At 40.5% G+C, this 20,839-nt stretch overlaps 2 protein-coding genes across 2 annotated transcripts; one reads left to right on the top strand and one right to left on the bottom strand.

The window, feature by feature from the left end:
- The first annotated feature begins 11,521 nt into the window (after positions 1 to 11,521).
- On the top strand, positions 11,522 to 15,218 carry tor1 (torsin family 1). The gene is made up of 5 exons (XM_080510163.1): positions 11,522 to 11,800; positions 12,613 to 12,878; positions 12,971 to 13,146; positions 13,949 to 14,076; positions 14,166 to 15,218. Exons 1-5 carry the CDS (start codon positions 11,620 to 11,622, stop codon positions 14,408 to 14,410), a joined length of 996 nt encoding a protein of 331 aa, XP_080366289.1. The 5' UTR covers positions 11,522 to 11,619; the 3' UTR covers positions 14,411 to 15,218.
- A 3,042-nt stretch (positions 15,219 to 18,260) lies between these two features.
- nsa2 (NSA2 ribosome biogenesis homolog) lies at positions 18,261 to 20,566 on the bottom strand. Its single transcript, XM_080509695.1, has 6 exons — positions 20,429 to 20,566; positions 19,372 to 19,559; positions 19,139 to 19,289; positions 18,874 to 19,053; positions 18,596 to 18,788; positions 18,261 to 18,516 (listed from the first exon to the last, which is right to left on the bottom strand). The coding sequence occupies exons 1-6, from the start codon at positions 20,429 to 20,431 to the stop codon at positions 18,449 to 18,451; spliced, it is 783 nt and encodes a 260-aa protein (XP_080365821.1). The 5' UTR covers positions 20,432 to 20,566; the 3' UTR covers positions 18,261 to 18,448.
- Between the last annotated feature and the right edge of the window lie 273 nt (positions 20,567 to 20,839).

The raw sequence follows: 20,839 nt of genomic DNA on the forward strand, positions 1-20,839 counted from the left end.
GGGTGTGAGTTCATGCGCACGTCGCTGAAAGCCTGACAGACAGGATTTGGGGAAAAAAATGTTGCCACATTTGATTTCAAATCCCTCGGCTGCTGACTGCAGTTTCCTAGAGAGTCATTAGAGGGTCTGAGGTCTTTTTTGGGAGAAAAGCGGTAAATTTCCGCCTGTCTGTCTGCGTGCAGAGACGCCCCCGTGGGACATCCACCAGCTTACGAGTAAAATCCAGTCGACGCGCTGTTGGTGAGCGGAGCATGACTGACATCCTGTCTTTACCAGCTACAATGGAAATGCCAGGTGTTGGAAGATGTGGAGACACACCCATGAAATGTGGCAAGGATTGGCTCAATGGGAACAAAGCGTGCAGTTGGTACAGATTGCAAACAAAAGTTGACGGTTTTCAATCAGTCTTCACGCTCGGAAGCGAAGCTGCACAAATGGCAATCCACCCAAGACTTCCATCAAAGGGTCAGTGTTTATGTCACCATGGTGGGACTGTGGCTCTCTGGCTCTCTGGACGCTGGCCTGAGGCGCACACAAGGACAGACCTGCCACAGGATGTGAAACGGGTGTGGTGCTCAAGTTTTTCTCCAGTCTCCCACAGACCCTGGGACAGACACACGCACAGGACACACAACACACCCGGCTGTGGGGGAAATCACGGGCGACATGGGTTTCGATGCTTCACCGCAATGAGAGAAAACCGTGCATGAGATCCTGCAGCACATAAACACATTCATTCACAAACAAAACATGAAGACACGTATACAAAGTGTTTCCCCATCTTTGTGCCCCCCCACCCCCCCCCCCCCCCCCTCCATGCAGAGGTTAATGAACTTGTTTTGAATTCCTTCACCTCTTGACAGGAACTACATTCCAAGCCTTGAAAATAGCGGCTAAAAACAAAGAAGGGAAGTGATGTGAGAGCGCTTCCTATCGACTCCCTTCTGAATTTATCTCAATCCTGCAGGCTTTGCTGGTCCATGTCTCCTGCTCGGACCCCACCCCAAAGAGCACTTGGAAAAAAGAAGAAAAAAAACCCCAGGGTCAATTCGCCTGCCCCAACCTTCAATCCAACACATATCAGTTCGGTTAACCCCGCCATTTAGCATCAAGCAAAGCCATGTCTTACAACTGTTTTCCTCTTATCCTCGTGGTCCGAGTTCCTCTCTCGGCCTGGTTGGAATTATTCGCCCAGTTCGGCCCAGACTTCAACTTCTCCCCGAACTCTCGATGCAAATGTAGATGCATTGGCGTCAGCGAGTGCAGGATACATCTGTAACATGTGTCAGGGTGTCTTTTGCGCTTGATTCAATTCAAACCTGCTGTGACCTGTGACCTCTGATTCATACGGCGCTCTGCTGCAAGGGGCTACGGCGAAGAAGGGCGTCCCACCAAGTCTATGCTTTCCGCACGACTGTTTGTTTTGTCACGGTTCATTTGAATGTGACAAATGGTTATTATGCAAGTAAAATATTTTAGGGGGGACATATGCAACCATTGGGCTTTCATAGTGGAAAAAGACAGTATTTCCACCCCACTGATGCCTGTATTTTGCCTCTTAACAAGTGCAACTAAGTGCCTGAAATATATTTTTTATTTAAGATTGAATGATAGATCTTGCTTTTCACTGTTGGTCATTTTCACTCATCAGAAAATATTATTGCACCACAAGAAAGATAGCTAGATTTGACATATTTGAACCAGTGTTAGAAAACATTTGTCCACAATTAAAATACACATTGCACACATTTGACTTGCATGGGAGATGTGCCAGGGGAAACCCTTTACAACCCAAATAAATCTGATCAAACTATAAAATGCTCTGTTTCTGCATGTCGAGTTTATGCAAACTATCTCAGATTGTTTGAGGTACAAAGTGTATTTCCACACAGTTCTTGGACTTTTCAAATCAAAGTCTCAACTTTTGTGCAGAATTTGTACAGATTGTTGAACTATGACTATTTAAAATCAACACCAGGAGCAGTTATTTTGGGGAAAAAAAGTTGGGAAATCACTTCAAATTGTTTTTTGACCTTTTTAAATCCTGCGCTAGACCCGAATATATTCATGACCTCATCTCTTGGAAAGATCTTCAGATCTCGACACGATGACGCCACGAACTTCAAAAGCAAAGCAAAGAACAATGCCTACATGCATGTGATTTGAACAGGTCAGAGTTTGCATGTCAACACTGAGGCCTTAATATTTTTTACCGACTCTAAAAACAGTTGGGCTATACTGTTTCTAATTTTTTTTTTTAAATGCTTGTTGGTATATTGTAAAGATAAAACTGCAAGAATGCATCTCTAATCTACAGCTCAAATTTTCAGAAAACATCAAACAGAGCCACACAGTAGCTCAAGGCTCCTAATGTCGATATAATGGTTCTGCGGGCAACATTAGAAGGGGGAATAAGGGGCTGGGAGACAGGAAGCGTCACTTAGTCGCAGGCTCAATCTGTAGGAGCAGATCTTCCGGCCAGCGGGTGCTTCCCTGTGTTAACGCTACAATAATGTGAGTCACAGTGCAGGCTGATAGATGAGGAGATGAACAGGAGGGAAGGGTGGGCTGAGACAGGGATAAAAGTCTAACAGAACCACGCTGTGCGGAATTAGAAGCCTATTATGTGCGAGAGGAGGGTGGTCTGGCTGCGAGGTAACATTGCCTGGTCATCCTTTGGTTAAGCCAACAGTGAAAATGCACAAAATAGATACCGTCTGTTGTGATTTCTGCAGAAGGAAACTGGCACGTTGGATTTCATTTTCACAAAGAGCAAAAGTCAAACAGCAGGTACAGTGCTCTGTCAGTATTTCTCAGTAGGAGGAACATGAGCACTCTGGTAAACCCTGTTGCTGGTTTATTTTTGAACAAAACTCAAGAAAAATAACCTCAGTTCCTCCTTGACCACACTGGATCAGGATTGGATTTCGTTTTGGGGGGCACAGAACAAGCCTGATGATTGGTTTTCCTGTCCCCGCTGATGCAGAGATTCATGTTTCTGTGCCTCCACCACTTAATCTTAACTCCCTGACACTGGCACCATCTGTAGCATTTCCCAGCATGTAACGTATACAGTGGAAAACGCATCTCGCGAGCAGCTCAACCAACCATCGATGAAAAATGTGATGAAGTGCTGACGTCCCATAGAGGGACCCCCCACATACACACACACAAACACTAACATAAGTTCATGTTTCCCTGTTTATATCGATGCATGTGGCGCTTTGTGAGTGGTGGTAAGATTTAAATGTTAATGTGGAGGATGACCCCTCCTCCTCCTCCTCCTCCTCCTCCTCCTCCTCCTCCTCCTCCTCCTCCTCCTCTTCTCCTGCTCCTGGCTGAGGGAGCACTCTGAGGTTCCCACTTTTAACAAGTCTCCTCAGGCTCATCCATCTTCCCACAGAGGCTGTCAGTCAGTGCTTAGGGATTTATCAGGTTGAAAAATGAACCAGCTCTCACATGAAAAGGCACCCTCCGAGAGGCTACTGCATGGGCACAAAAGGGCCCCAACATGATTTTCGATGTCGCCATCGTAGTGTTTCTTTATGACGGGGGTGCTTGATTACTGGCTGAATCTGTTTTCAGTGATGTAAACTTGTTCATATTACTGCATAATCTGTTTCTGTTCCGCTCAATCCAAACCAATGATTGACCATCTCGGTGCAGCAGCTGTGAAATTACCCTCAGGCTCATTGAACATATTAGCATGTTAAAAGCTCAGACCACAATTATTTTAAATTTAGAGCCTGACAAACTTGTTCCAGAGACACCTTTGTTTTGGCATTTTCTCATTTGTTCCACCAGTAATATTTTAGGAAGAAATGACATTCATAACACAGTGATGCCCCCACCTGTATCAGCTTTACATAGATTATATTTATATTTGTAAATCCTCTGTTGCATCTATGCTCTCTTATATATAACCCCAATCTCAGTGGATGCATATGTGGTACTCAATCTGCAGTGTAGGCTCAGAATCCGAAGGCAAATGAATGTCTATTGTAGACATTTTAAAAGATACAGCAAATACAGTGACAAAGATGTGAAGTTGAAAATTAAAAGCTGTCCCTTAATTCAACTCTTTGACGTTTCACCCAATGTGTCCCATGCTAGTGACCTCAGGGTGAAAGTGTGACGAAGGTTTGTAGTTTTCTGCATTTACTTTTTTGCTGTTTTATGTATTATGTCACTTTCATTAACAACGAAGAAAGCAAGTTTGGGAGGTACAATGAACTGTTACTCTAATACAGATGTTTATCTTACATGATGAAGCAAAGCAATAAAATAAGTATGTTGCTTTGGAGGCTGCATGAAAGACAAAATATGGTGCCCAAAGCAGTGAATGCAACTCTTTTAAGTTCGGCTGTGCGATGGATGTAGTTTTCCAGTTTTACACTGTCGACATACTCCAACTCTCAACAGAATTTTTCTGTCAGTTGAAATGAAATCTTGTTTGGAAAAAAAACATTTCAAGAAAGAGTTAAGTATTGCATCAAACGATAAAGTAATAGGTGCAATGAAGAAATAGAAAAAGAAAACAAGGCTTCAATATCCAAAACAAGCAGAACAAGCACATTTATCAAACCTACCTTGTAGTACAATCTAAAGACAAAGTTCTTATGTGATTTTTTTTTTTTTTTATATACTTTTATCAGCGGCGGTATAGACGTGGTGCAGATGGGAAGTTAATCATAGCAGTGAAAGGGGAGTCGAACTGCAGCAAAGACACACACACACACACACTCTTGTACAAAAGCTGTTAGGCCATTGATCGCCCGCCTCACTCCAAAGCTTTATCAGCTCCTCGGTCCATCAGCTGTCTGCACCGTCTCACTTTCACAGTTCAATCGGCTCTCCGTGTTTATCTGGGTTTGTGTGGGCGTGCTCCGAGGTCAAAGGGCAGCGGTGGGAAGAGTAGATGAGTAGCGGGGTACAAAGGTTGCGAGTGGCTCCGGCGAAAACGCTCTCCATCTTAGTCAGGAGACTTGAAGCAGTGCTGACTTATCTCGACGGCTTCGGTTCTGCCTGACGTTCTCTCGGTGTCTCGTCACGGGGTCTTGGTGGGAGAGGGAAGCCCTGAGGTGTGTGCATCTGTCACTTCACATTTCCTTTGATCCCTGAGATTTGGGCATTTCATTGTTTTAAAGGGAAATCTGCTTTTTTTTTTTTTTTTTTTTTAAGGTAAAAATATGTGAACATAAATCAGTTAAGTGGGTTATTTACAATCTTGTGAGCTGATAAAAGTTGTTGAAAGTGATATGTTATCATTGTACACTGCTTAATTAGCTAACTGTTAGCTAATGTTTACTGCTCCATTGAATATGGAGGCTGATGTACACCTGAAAAACAATTTTATAATAAAATACGCTTGTGTGTATTTTCAGATGGTTTATAGAAGAAGGGGAAGGTAATTCCTACTCAGCCAGTGAAGATAACATGTGTTCCTATGTCCTTTTTTTTAAGTGTTTTGTGTTTTGTCATTCAGAAAACTTGGACTGTCTCACCCCACATATAAACAACAATTCTCGAGCTCAAAAGTGCCATTGTGATGTTTATGGAAGAGAAAGTGAATCCTTTGAAATGGAGCAGGAAAGCAGCTGTTGCTGAAAGTTGCTCTTGTTATATGAACGTGTTAGCCTCAATATTCTATGATTGTCCTCCGCCTGACATTTACATTGTAAAAAAACATATTAAATATTGTAATTTCATTCAAATTTGATCGTAAGTAGCTTTGTGCAGCACGTTCCGAGATAACACAGTACAATGTTATTGCTGTGGGATGACAACAAGACTGAAGTGTTCGGATATCAGATCTATAAAGAAGCTCTTCGAACATAAAAGAGCACTTTAAAAGACTAAAGTGTGCTCCAAGATGTGTAAAACTGGCCGTAAATATACAGTTTTGGCTGCAGTTCACAAACCGGGTCCTGTGTTTTGCTTGACAACTGTGGAGTGAGGTCAAATGGCCGACCCTGATGTTTGAGAGCGTCATGGGCTTCAGACCTGGAGAGAAAGTCTCCCTTTGAAAAATGTCACATAGAAAGAAAGAAAAAAGAATAAAGGTTAACAAGTGGAAAATGCGCGTGGATTTAACAACCTCACAAAGACCTGCAGCCATGGCCTTGTCAGACTCCTACATCTGACCTGTTCAGAGGGGAAGGTTTTATTATATGAAGGTCGACAGAGTCAGGGTTATTATTATAATTTTTTTTTCTAGTATATTTCAAACAAAAATTAAACAACTCAATACCATACAGAGCAAAACTTTTCAAATACGTGAATGGAGAGGAGCAGAAAGAACATTAACTGAAATCATCGGCTTCTTTATCTCATATAATAATTTTCAATTGAAAGTTATAAGCAAACAGCAAATAACTAACAAACAAAATGACTATGCAGTCCAAGAGCCGACATTGCCAGTTTCACTTATATCAGAGTTCTATTTAAGAAAATAAACGACAACTAAAATGCTTTTGTAATTCAATAATAACCTGGTTTTAATCACTTCTTTAAATCCGATGTGGGTCATTTTTAATTGAAAAGGCATCAACTCTCCATAAATAAAACTAAAGGATTGTGACAAAGGATATTTTAGATTGATGATGGAGGAAAGTTTTACGACTCAACAAACTCAGATTTGCTGATATATTTTGATGCTTAAGTGTTCAATCAGAAGATACATGTGGTCTGATCTGACCTGTTCTGCCAACCGAGACAAAGAAGAATCGTCTCTTCTGGATTAATTGACTTTTCACCGGACGTGACACTCCAGTCTGTTCCGTCGGTAGCTGATATGTAACAGCTGGTGGAGCAGGTGGCTGTAAAACTAGCCTTGTGTTTGTTTGTCTCCCACCCCACCCCAAAAAAAAATCCTTCCGTCGCTTCCTCTGCTCATTTTATTTTGCCTTTTACTCATTTCATCCTTCAGCAGGTTGTTCCCAAGACCCCCACCACCGCCACCTCACAGCGGGGGGTCCACAGATGGTAGACGCTTAGTTCACAGGTCTCACTACTGTTTTAAATCCACGAGAAGATCGTCTTCTGCGGCGGCCATTCTGTGACAAACTCATCAACAGTCTACCTGAGATGAGCAAAGTTTAAGAATGTGGTTTTGTGGCTGGTGGGTTTTTTTCTCCAATGTATTTAAGAAAGAAATTTAGATTCAGCTCGAGGACACCTGTTCCAAGACTTTTTGTGACCCCCCAATTCAGTGTGTTTGTTTGGCTTTCAGACCAGGGACACACACACCTCCACCAAACAGGGGTGAAAAAAGAGGCCTGTTACCTTAAAGGTCACCATAGGTGTGTTTGTCTGCTTCTGTCCTTTTCACTGATGCAGTTCCTTAAAAACTGTTTTTTTGTTGTTGTTTTTTTACATTTCTCAGCTGTCACCTTAAATACTCTGCAGTCGCTGTTTGGTTTGTAAACTTTGGTCTCACAGTCTGTGGGCCTTAGAAGAAATCAAACAAATTCATAATCTGTTATATTTCCCTGCCCTGAAGCCATAAATGTAGCTATCAATCATGTTGTATTTGTCTTTTTCTGCACTGCTGTGGTTACAGCTGAAGGATTTTTTTAAGTCTAATTTCTCATGCATTCAGACATTTGGAAAATAATAAATAATACCAAAGTTAAGCTTCAGTGGTTCTGCAAACGTTGCCGGAGCGATTACCTCACACAAATCCAAGGCTTGTTTTGGAGTCGGGCCAAGCAGCGACAAGAAGACCAATTAATTTTCCTCCACAAACGCTACAGCAAATCTCAAAGATGTAAGACTGTCAAAGGGTATTTTTATAGGAGTTGCAACATATATAAAGTTAGAGAGTTTCGGTTGGTCAGTCATTTCTTCCAATGAAGCCATGAAAGATTTAACAGTTCGAAAGTAAATGATCAGAGTACACTTTTTTATATTATGCTTTTCCTAGCTTCTCTCTATCTCTTTTGCAGCTATAATTATTATAATAAATATATCTGTGTTTCAGCATTTTCAAGTAAGTTGGCTAAAGGGGCATTTTCTGTGTTTTAAGTCAGTCACCACACTGAAAATTATGTTTAAAAACATACTCAGCTTTCCTATGTGGTGCCGATCTAAAACTAACTAAGGTAAAAAGTCTAAATTAACACGATAAGATGTATAATGAAATAATAATTGCTCTCTATTAGAGCACACACTCCAGTTACAAGCATTAATTTGCACTCAAAAATTGTAGAAATCATTGTATACAGGACAAATATGTCTTGCATTGATTTTATTAGATAAAACTGAATGCACGACATGCATAAACAAACTATTATACAAGGAGAAATATAATAAATTCTTGTAGATTGAAATACATGGTCTAAAAATGAAACTTTACTATTAAGTACCTGATCACACTGCCGTGTAGATTATTGTTGTTAAGAAGTTTTTAAAGAATCGACCTTGTGAGAAAGAAGAAGAAATGTGGTGGCGCGGTCGACGGCGGGCCTCCGTCACCTCCTTCCTTGGTCTGGGGAGGTCGGCCGCCAGGAACGCCGACCACCTGAGAGAGGAAGACTGAGGCGGATGCCGGCGATGAAATCACTTCCCGCTCGAGGTCTGAATATAGTCGCGATTCGGTGCAGAGGGGATGTTTACACATCGGGCCGTTGGCCTGACACAATAGGGCACAGCGCAGAGCGTGTTTGTAGGATGACGGCAAGCATTGTACTGGAGCGACGTATTCTCTCTCTCCTTTGTTTCTCTGCATTGTCCTGTTGCATGCTGGAACATTTGTGTTCCTTATAAAAAAAAAATTTCCAAAAGTGCTCAGAGGGTTGCTTTAGCACAGCAGCAACACGGACAATGAATTGCTGTCTCTTGTAGCTTAAGTTCACCTCGAAGTAGCAAAATGGACTCACGCATGTGGTGTGAAAGTACTGACCCGAGAGCAGATGTTCCAGGTTATCTGTGTTAAAATGGCCTCTGCTCTTCTAAAGCTGAGAATAGACCCAAACACACGCACGCACACACACTCGGATACAGTTGGTTTGAATTGGAGTGTTTTCTGGTGCTTTGTCCCACATTCACAAAGGTTAACCGGCTCCCTCCTATGCATTGGTAAGCAAAACAAAACCTCACTATTACCTCAATCCATCACAGGCCCCAGACAAGAAACGCTTAATAACACATTTTCAGGAATGGTTTCTGATAATTTATGCGACTCTCTGCTTTGTTCTTGCTTTATGTTCCCCGGGGGGGAAATGTGTGGCTGTTTAGCTGCTCGGTGGTGCACAATGTGTGGTGCTGGAAAAAAACCAACAAAAAAAATCCTAATAATAATAATAAAATATGAGGGTTTATCTGGTTTTGTGAGAAAACAAAAATCTGAAGCTGTAAGCATCGCAGCAGTGAGGTGAAAGTAATAATGGAATTTGGAGTTATGACTTGTGACACCAAAACAAAGAAGTTAAAGACAACAAAAAAAAAAAAAGTATGTTCACTGATTTCTTGGAAAATATGTCATCACAAGCAGTTCCTTCAAAAGTAAGGTTCAATTTTTCACAGATATAACAACTTATTTTCAGGCTTTCCATTGTGAATATAAAGACATGTATTACTTATTAATTGTTTTAAAACGTGTATTCAGTAGGTAGGCCCTGGAAAGTTAACCAGTCCAGTTTTAGAATCAAAAATTGACCTCAAAGGCATGTTTTTGTACTGTGGGAATGAACTGGAGTAGCTGGAGTTAAAAAAGGCACACACTGAGGAAGAACATACAAACTCAACAGAGAAATATAGAATTACATGTATTCCCACTATGAGGGTAACAATTATTCCGGTTTTCTATACTAAAACTTTATTTATTTATTTATTTATTTATTTATTTATTTATTTATTTATTTATTTATTTATTTATTTATTTATCGGGAAAAAAGGGGTTGTCAAAATTGGGATAATTGGACACAGGAGAAATGTGACTTTGAAATTGTGAGTTAGCGTTGAACCACGAGTTGTGACTGCAGCTCAAAGCCCTGGTCACTGACCTGTAGAGGGCGCTGTAACCCACAAGTGGGCTCTTGGAATAACTCTCCCATCACCAGCAGGTTTGACAGCTTGCTCCTTTTCCTACAGCGCCATCGTGCGGAGGAACTCTCAACCTACATAGACTTCGTCTGCACTTCAACACTATTGTGACTGGGCTGTGAACTTGGGTGGGGGGAAAGGACTTTCCACATCCAAGTAAAATTAAGGAGTACAAGGCACGGGTTTTAATTTCACGAAAAACAGTGATTCGGGTTCTGTTTGACCAGGCTGTGCAATTTATAATTTGCTTCTGTTTCTTTTCATGGTTCAGTTACGGGCCTATATTGAAAGAAAATTGGCCAAATGTGAATGTAAATCCTGTACTCCATATTGCTTCAGAAATTAACATTTTATGTTTCTGTTGTTTGAAATTAAACCTAAAAAAAATAAAACAGATTGCTGTAAGAAATAAAGTGAAATTTATTAATTGGCTGCTTCATTTTTCTACAAAAGAACTGCAAAATTGAGACTATTTGATGAAAAATTATATTTTTCTTTTTTGAAAATGTGTTTTTTGTGTAGTTTAAAATTAGAATTGATATATTGAATCTTTACATGGACTGGTTAATGAAACAACTGGCCACCAGCACACGACCTTCCAAAAATAGTATCAGCTAAAATCTAAAGTATTAATAAAAAACATGTGTGTATATATATATATTTATTTATTTTTTTTTGGGGGGGGGGGGGGGGATTTTAAGTTTTTGCATGTTTAAAACTTTTTTACGCATGAGTGATAAAAATGTGTGTGTGTGTGTGTGTGTGTAAAAAGAAATTAGACTTTAGGATCACGCACAGTGACCTTTGACCTGACGTCATATCCATGACAACCACAGCGCCCCCTCCGTCAGGCGTTGGCTGTTTGTTTTGGCCAGGACTTTATCAACTTCATCACAGTTTGTCCTCCTCTTTTATCTGAAAATCGTCCCCGCGGTCGGTGTCGCAGGCGAGTCCCTGGGGAATGAAGCTGAGGAAGCGACACGCTTTCCCGCTATTCCTCCTGCTGCTCTGCTTCGGAGGCACCACCACCACGGAGGCTATCGAGCCCATTAGCACCACCATAGCAGTTGGTATGGCTGCAGCTCTCACCGGCTTTTTAGCCACCTACCAGAACATTTTCTACTCTTTCCACGAGTGCTGTCGGCCAGAGTGGATATCGTTCAACAAAACGGGTAAGACGCGTCTTGTTTTATTTGTTTTTAATTATAGGGGTTTTTTTTTTTTGTACAAAACAAATGAAGACGTACTCAATTTTTAGCTGAGACGCTGCAGTCGCAACGCGATAAACGAGACATGCAACTTAAATAGCTTGAATCTGTGGCTACAACTGTATATATTTTTTTTTTTTCATTTTGAGAATTTTAGAACGCATCTGAAACAAATCTCTAGTTTGCTGGTGCATGCTGTGTTTGTCACGTGACCGTGACGTTTGCGGAAGTTTCCCGTTGTAATAAAGAAGCTGGTGGGAAGGTGGCCGTTTACAGTTAGCGCCTTTTTCGTTTTGTTTTACCACCGTAGTATGACCGTTTTATTTCACCAAACTCGGTTTGCGTTGGCAATTGAGCCCTTGCGAAGATGAAAGTTGCACATGTGATTTTGCTGGTGCTCGCCTTTTCAACAAGCGGCGTGGTGGTTCACGCGTTTGATCCGATCACAACAACAGTGGTTGTCGGGATCGGTGCGACTCTCGGGCGGACAATCTACAATTATTTTCGGGAGAGTTGCGATCCAAAATGGATATCCTTCAACTCCACGGGTGAGCAAAGTGCACCGAGCAATATGAATGCGGATCGCATGTGTTGGTGTATTTTTAACGCAGGCAGGAAATTCTGCCAAGTGTTGACTGTTTTGAAAAATAAATAAATAAATCTACAAAATCACTCAAGTGTAAATGTTGGTAACCTTATCCAATCCTCCCCCGTACAGTAAAATATAATTTTTGGCTCCTAGCTGTCCTTATATCGTTTCATCTCCAGTTATGGATCATTAAACGTGACGTAATGTGGAGGTTAAACAATCAATTATGGAAACAAATCCACTCTTATTTGTCCATAGATTAACTATGTATGTACTTGAAGTGTTTTTCACAACCAATCTGTTTTGATAAGGTACTTCCTGTCCATTGGGAGCAAATTCACTTATTCACATCTCAACATGAACTGACAGAGATTAGACTGAAGAGCGATCCACAGATTAGAAAGATAACTACTATAACACCGCTGTCCATAAATGTATTTTGTCAAAGTGTCTGTGCCCAGGATGGATTGAGAAACAGATTTACTTAAAGTGTAGTTACATATTCACCTAGATTTATGTTCACAGCAAATTTAGATTCACAGTTATCTTGCAATCTATGCAAGGTATAAACCACTTGGATGAACCATTTTTTTTTAATGATTCAGCCAAACATACTCGCAAAGACTTACAAAAAAATGAAAAAAATGCGGTTGACTGGGAGTATAATTGAAGTTCTTCAGTGAGTGAATGAAGGAAGGTTTGTGCAAAGCATTTTGAGTCACATGTCTGCAGCGGCTAATCCAGCTGGCGTTCTTGCTGTGGCCTCCGCAGGTCTCCAGACCGACCTGGAGAATAAACTGTTTGGCCAGCACATTGCGTCCCGCATCATCTTCAAGGCTCTGAATGGATTCATGAACAACGAGAACCCAAAGAAGCCCCTGGTGCTCTCTCTGCACGGATGGACCGGCACCGGGAAGAACTTTGTCAGCCAGCTGATCGCCGAAAACGTTTACAGGGAGGGAATGGACAGCAACTTTGTGCACGTTTTCACATCCACGCTTCACTTCCCACATCTGAGCCACGTCGTAAACTACAAGGTACTTAGTTTTTTTATCTTCGAGTGAAACGCGCCGACTCGGCTCCGGGCCGGCCCCGTTGATCAGTGGAAGTTTCTGCCGTTTCTCGTCAGACTCAGCTGCAGCAGTGGATCAAAGGCAACGTGTCCAACTGTGAACGCTCCATGTTCATCTTCGACGAGATGGACAAGATGCAGCCCGGCTTGATTGACAGCATCAAGCCTTACCTGGACTACTACGACAAGCTGGACGGAGTTTCTTACAGGAAATCAATCTTCATCTTTCTCAGGTTAACAGTTTGATACATTTCTGAAAGGTTCTGAAACATTTTGTAACATTGAGACACTGGAATATTTTTTTTTGTCACCATCATGTTATGGCGAAAACACAATTAAAACTACTACGCCAATGTTAAAGAGGAAATGTCTGCACTCAAAAGATTGACATTTTCAATTGGTGTTAATTTCCACAAAACAAATTCAACAATGGATTGATCTCTTCAGTTGCTCGCTGAACGAACGTCGTAGTTTGTTGTCAGCTGCGTGTCCTAATACTGAGGTGGGGTATAATGGAGCGTAAATGCTGGCAAGTTGTGGTTTTTCCTTTATAAAGGCAGCAGCTGAATAGACGCCAAATTATGAAAAATCTCTTGAAATTGGACGTATAAAAAAAAAACCGTCACATTTTTCCCCCGAATTGATATACATCAAATTATAATACATGGAATTGCTGCATTATCTCAAAAATAAGGTTAATCTTGCATTAGTTTACATAAATACCAATGCAGGGCTGTTTCAGACTAAAACAAAAAAAGTCTTAGTTTAGAGCAACACTGCTGCAAAATAATTAAAAACTTTCGGGGATCCTGTGTTGTCCTGTGTTAGATCTATATCTTAACATTGTGAGTGAAGAGATTTTAAACAGAACCATAGTCTCATTCACATAGTCATAGGTGATGACGTTTCAATTGTAAATATTCTATAACTACAGTGAAAAATCAAAGATGAATTAAAGTGTTGATGAAATTAGTCGTAAAATTTCTATTTCCATGCTAATTTCTGTTTCTAACGCGTGAACCCTTCCTCTAATAGCAACGCCGGAGGGGAGAGCATCATTCAGACCACTTTAGATTTCTGGAAAGCCGGACGACGCCGCGAAGACATCGAGCTTAAAGATCTGGAAACGGCGCTCTCGCTGTCCGTGTTCAACAACGACCAAAGTGAGTGTCCCATCACACGCGTGCCGGCGGCGGCGGGGTCGTTTTTATATGATGAATTGTTCCTTCACCTCCTCCTCCTCCTCCTCCAGGTGGCTTTTTCCGCACCAGCTTGATCGACAAGAACCTGGTGGACTTCTTCGTGCCGTTCCTGCCCCTGGAGTACAAACACGTGATACAGTGCGTGACGGCTGGCATGGTCGACCGAGGCATGGACCCAGACCTGGACGTGGCGGATCAGGTGGCGCGGGATCTCATCTACTTCCCCAAGTCGGAGCGGGTGTTCTCCGTCAAAGGCTGCAAGACCATCGACAGCAAGTTGGACTACTACACATAATGTCCGCCTTCCGGAAACTTTCAGTCACTATGTGCACTTTTTTTTTTTTAATAATAAAGAAAAAAAAAACAAAAAAACACTCTCAGCCAAATGACTGAAGAGAGGAAGTGGAGCTGGCTGCCGAGGTTTCTCCGTCGGACATTTTAGCCGTGGGAATGATGTCGGGAAGCCTTGTCACTTTGTGACTGAAGGAGAGATTTAACAAAAACAAAAATCAAAAAGAAGGCAATCTGATTGCAGTGCTGCTCTTTGTAACTGCTCGAGGATCTTTTACTCTGAAGGCGTCTCAGAGATGGGTTTGTTTCCCCGAGGGGGAGACTGTGTATCAACATTGTGTTTATCCTTTACATCCTGGAAACACCAGCCTTAACAGTTTGTTTTACGTTTACTGTTTTTAAAAAAAACAACAAAAACCCCAATATTTTTGGGTGAGATGGGTGATCATAGCAAGGTCCGTACAATAAACTCCACACTTTTCCCAAATCTTTCTTACGGGTTTTTTTTTTTTTTTTGAATTTAAGTGAAGTGATTTATTAAATCTATTCTGTCATTTATGAGGAATATAAATGTGATTTTTATCTGACTGGACACTGGAGAGCATGAAGTCAAAACGTCTGTTTATTTTATTAAAATGTCAAGAAGCTTAAAATGTAGTCATTGCCCAATTGGTAGATTTTTAAAAAAGGAAAGGAAAGGAGATATGACTTCTTTATCACGGACAGTGATGTACCTGTTGGTGGCTTTGATAAAAGGCTGACAAGCTTATTGGCTGTAAATGACACCAGAAAAGAAAATTAAAAAAAATTCATGGTTGTCACCGACTGATTTCTAGTCCACATTTGTTTTTTTGTTTTTTTCAACGATTAGGCTACCATCACAAACATGTTCTTAGATTTTCTTATTCCTTCTGCTATTCCTGTGTCATGTTTCAAACTGGGTGAATACTTTTTTTTTTTTTTTTTGTATACAGAGAGGGGGAACTATCCGTTTTTGTAAAACCCCAGGTCTGTGTAAACGTGGCCTCGGTCTGTCCGGCGGGATGAGATGTGCCATTAACGAATCACCTAATGGAAAAGCCGAGACTGCAACAGAAGTTGCGCAATGATCAAATCGCTTGTTAAACACGACTGTGCGAAGTCCAAGGGCAAATAAAAAAAAAAAAAGTGTGAAACGGCTGTTAAATACCCACAGCTGTGCAAATGTTTTAAATGGAGTAAAACATAAAGAAAAAAAGGGTTTTGGACTGCTTTTAAAATTTGGCACAATCGCAGATGTTATGACATTTTTGACAAACAAAAATCATATCAAATGAATGTTTAGTAGTTCTGCTATTAACATGCAGTGGAGCTGCAATCGTAGCAGCCACGTTCCCCACAAGTCTTACACACTTGAGAGGGAATCGTGTCCCATTCTTCTTAAATTACCTGTTTTATTTCTTCTAAATTCTGTGAAGCAGATCATGTTCCGGTATTAAGCTGACCACTGGATACTGCAGCCAAGTTCTACTGGATGTGTGACAAGAGGCCATTATCTAGTTCAGAGGTCTGCAACCTGCAAACCTCTGGAGCCACATGTGGTCCACTATATCAGCTCCCAGAAGCTGTCAGAAAATATATGTTTAAAAAGTTATCGTCATTTGTTTGTACGCTGAACTTTTTTTCTTTTTTTTTAAGCCCTTTTATCTTTTGGCTTAAAATTGCTGAAAAAAAGGTAGAGCAGCCAAACTGGCTAAAATTACATTAAAAAATGTTCTAAAGTGCCTCTAATTCGTATCAAAAACTGGAAAACAGGCCATTTTTTGATTAAAATTTTTGTGAGTGAAAATGACAACTTAAAAAAGAAAGGACAAAAACAACAAAATGTGAAACATCTAAGATGTTAAATTACAAAATGAAAACAGTGAAAATAGCTTCAATTAAAATGGCTTTAAAAAGAAGAAAAGCTTTTGAAGAAGTTTTTTTTAAGTTAAACATTGCGGCACCAGACAGAACCTATTTGGCGGAAAGTTGCAGAAATGGCACTTTTTGGTCATGAAGGTTATGGACCCCTGATCTAGTTGAAAATTCCCGTAACGGCGCACGTGCAGACGGCAGCGTGTGGGTTTGGAGAACGCCACAATGCTGGGCAGAGGTCAATGATCCGTCACAGACGGTGAGATGAGCGACATCCCAGCAGGCGCTCGTGCATCGACCGTGAGGTGATGTCAGTTATCCCTGCATCTGGTTCCAAGCCGCCGCATTCCTGTCTGAGAAGCTGCATTTTTAGGCATTTCCTGAACTTTCAAATGGGCTTTCTTTATAGACACGAAGCACAGCAACGAGCATAGTGTCTTTTAATAAAAATGATCACCTTCATTAGTGGATCAATGGTACAAAAATGACTCATTACTATAAATGCCTTATGTGTTTTTGTTAAACCAATCAGTTATACATCTTTAATGGCTTTTTTTTTCAGAATTTGTTTAGTATTTTGACTGCGACTGTACTAAAATTAAATTGCAATTGAAGACAGAGGAGGGATTCTTGATGTAATTTTTCTCAAATGCATTAGGGTGTTTGAACTTTTTCCACCTCTTTATTTCAAAATTATCAAATATATAGATATATATATATACGTGTGTGTGTAAGTGATAATCACATAATTATCTGTGATTAATCAAATTTTTTCTACATAAGAATGAAGCTTGTTTTAGATAATTATAGAAAATCATGGAATTAATGTAGACTCACTCAACACACACTTATATATATATATATATATATATATGATCCAAAGAAATATTGCAGTCCAAAAACCCACGTAATATTTGTATATAGATGTAGAATGTTGCTTTTTCACATGAACCAAGGCTTCTTTAACATGTGGATTCGGCGATTCAGTGCAACAGAAGCCACTGGAGTCCTGCCAGCTGAATTATGGATTTGCTTGACATTTGTACAAATGTTTGTGTGCTCGTCTGTCTCAGCGTTCACCCCATGACGGACTTGTGTCCCAGAATAACTCTGTTCAGAAACTCGGTGACACTCCTGAGACCTTTCACCTGGAACGTGTAGTCTTGTGTAAAAGTACTTTTAAGATAAAGGCCTTTAACTCACAATCTGGAAAATGTTCAACAGGTTTGAATTAGTCGATCACCTATAGTATACTGGGTATATGGAAGCTTTTTCCCCAAATGTGTTATTTTACTCATACTCAATTAGAATTCACATGTAATCTATTAAAATACTCTACAGGAGGAAGTAACGGCATGTATAGTGGATCAAGTGAGACATTAACTTTACAATAGAGTGCAACTTCATTAATCATAGTTTTAATGTTCATGTATTTTTTTTCTGATTCCACAGGGTTTCAGTTATGGTAAAAAAAAACCCACAACAAATCACAATAATTGATGCCATTAAATTAATTTTCTGTTGAAAAGGTTAATGTAGAGAAACACTATTTTAATGAAGCAGCTTCATTTTGGGTACTTCATTCCAATGTTGCTATAATTGCAACACAACACTCAACAGTTAAGTAATAATCTGAATAGTTTGAGAAATACTTTGTTCGTACTTTGTTCTTTACTTTGGCACCTTGTGGTTGTTTCAAAATACTTTACAAATAAAGATGGATTGGTTTTATCTAATCATAACTGGGGGAAAGAAACTCACAATTTAAGTACTGTTACCATACTTGAATATAAACTTAACTTTTGTTTTTTAAACTTAAAATAGAATCCATTTACAAAACAGGAGCCATGCAGAGAAGTATAATACACAGAGTCCCATGAAAACTACCTTGCATTGATCTAACTTACTGGGTTATTTATTTCATCCAGTTTACCAGAAACAAACTGCATTTGAAAAGAGAAGTTTAATAACTTTATTCATCACAATTATCACCCCGTTTCCTTTCCACCGAGTTTCTTCTTTGTTACACAGAAATGTGGCGTCTGATCTTCCTGAAGGCCACGCTCGTCTCATCTTGGATAGAATATACACTCTTAAAAAAAAAAAATTAAGAGTCACTGGCGCCGTTATCCGACAGGTTTGAGTCTTATACAAGCAGGACTGCGTTGATGCAGCCGTCGTTCTCCGGGTTATTTGTCACCTGGGCGTATTTACCTGAGAAGCAGAAGATTTATTGGGTTACGGACTGAAGACGAGCGCGACAACGAAGGATTGGTGGAGAATCTGCGCTCACCCCAGATAACTTTTCCTCCCTGTGTGACCAGGCCCAGCTCGCTGACGTTGACTTCTACGACGGTTCCTTTCGTGATGACTCCCAGGGACGTGTAGAGGGGCGACGACGGGTTCTTCTTCACGCCGAGGATGGGGAGGCAGAATGTGGCTTTCAGCTCTGGATGCGTGACGTGGGCCTTTTTAAACCGCAAACCCTGAAAGGTAGAAGAGAGATTAGGAGATGCACGAGTTTTGGGGTTCAGATAAGTCTGCGGATGAGGAATAACACAGCTGCCTTACCATTGGTCTGATGAAACGTTCGTATTTTGGGGGTTTACGAGTGAAGCCGTCGCCGACAAAGCAAACTTTAGTGACCATTCTTTTCCAGGCTTTCTTCTGTCTCTTTCCAGTTCGAATGACTTTCAGCACTTCTGTCTCTCCTTGGGCGCGGACCTTTGGCAGCGGCACCTCCCATTTACCCTAAATAAAACACACGACGTTTAAATCTTCGACACTTTCCAGAGTTAAAATCAGCAAACGACAAGAACGTTTTGTCTGAACTTACAGCTTTCTCTTTCCTCTTCTGTTTGATCATATTAGAGAGGACCTTAGCGCGGGACTGCCCCTCCCTGTCGAGCAGGTAAGCTGGCACGGCTCCCTCGGGCGTCTTGTCGTCATTCTTCTGCTTGGTCTTCCTCTGTTCGTGCATTTTGATGCTGCAAAGACGCGGGTCGGAATTACAAAGCGTGCGCGGTTTATGTCGGCGCGTTTCAAAACCGGCCGGGATGAGTTACTCACGTCTTCTTCATCTGGATCTTCTCCGCATGTCTCTGCTTGTGGTACAGTTTGGCCTTCAAACCGATCAACTTCTTGGCCTTGTGGGAGCGCGCGTGGACCTCGCGGCTCTCCTTCTTCCTCTTCTTTTCATGGTGGTCCAAGCGGTAGCCGTGACGCTTACGGTGTAACTCGATGTGCTCGTTCTGGGGCTACAAACGAAGAAGAAAAAAAAAGCATAACATTTACTGAAACTTCACAATAAAGTACAAAAGGTTGAAGCAATGTAAAGATAGCTGAACATGTTGGGAGAAACACATTTAAGAGTTGCTGTAATCAAAAATTGATTTAAAAAAGCACTGTGATTCCGTAGTTTAAAAACATAATTGAAGAAAATTACAATGTTTACATTGATGCAGTAAAATGTCTTTCCAATAGGAACTATAGCTTAGTTTCAAATAGTGTATAATTATTTTATACGTTTTATAAATATGATATATAATTTGGAAACTACCCCAAGGGATAATAAAATATGATTATTATTATTGGACGACTAAACAACTAACTTTCAACTGATTATTCGTGATAGACATACTTTATATGAGGCCTGCAGAACTTCACAAGGTACTTTTTTGTTTAGTTTATAAATCTAAGTAGATTTACATCTGGCTCAAATCGTGTCACTGGTTTCCTAACTTCAAACAGCGTTCCAAGAAGTCAACAACCATTAAACCTGATCCAAATGCACTCCAGGTCACATTTGAGGACGAGTTCAATGTTAAAATGTGAACTTTTCCAAAGATTCAAGGACACTGAGATGACGACTAAATAATTACGTGTCCGTAGCAAGATGGCTAATTACTCATTCATGACATGAATGAAATGTATTGCCACAACAGCAAGAAATGTGATGATGTGAAGAGGCGTGAAAGCAAGATGTCGTGATTATAGACATATAAAGAAGTAAACAAAACTTGAAAAACAGTCGAGCAGCCACATGTGAACCAGCTAATGCTACATGCTAACGCGTTAAACTGACAGATTGAGCTCAAAATCGCCATTTGGATGACCGATGTCTCACCATTTCTGTTGTTTGGACGTTTACGGTTGTGGTGAATCTTTCTCAATTGGTTATCGTTGGTGAATTAAGTGAAATTTCTTTGTTTTTAGCTTCAGGCTCGGGATTTTCCGGTGTTGTTTTCCCCGTGGCCGATACTTAGAGGAAGTCCGTCACTTAAAGAGTCCGACTTTGGTTTAAGACAAATATTAACGTCACAGAGCTATATGTCAAATTAGAAAAGGGGATCTATAAAAAAAAATTTGATATATTTTTTGTGGATTGATAGTTCTTAAAAGTATATGAAAACAATACTTAGTAACCAGTTTTGATTGCATTAAACCAGTTCATTCAATACAGCGGAACTATGAGTAACGATGCTTGAAGTTTCCCTGGGATTTATTTTGACGATGTACTGTACAGCGTGACTTCAGA

Source organism: Blennius ocellaris (assembly GCF_963422515.1).
Source record: "Blennius ocellaris genome assembly, chromosome: 15".
Taxonomy (NCBI): Eukaryota; Metazoa; Chordata; class Actinopteri; order Blenniiformes; family Blenniidae; genus Blennius; species Blennius ocellaris.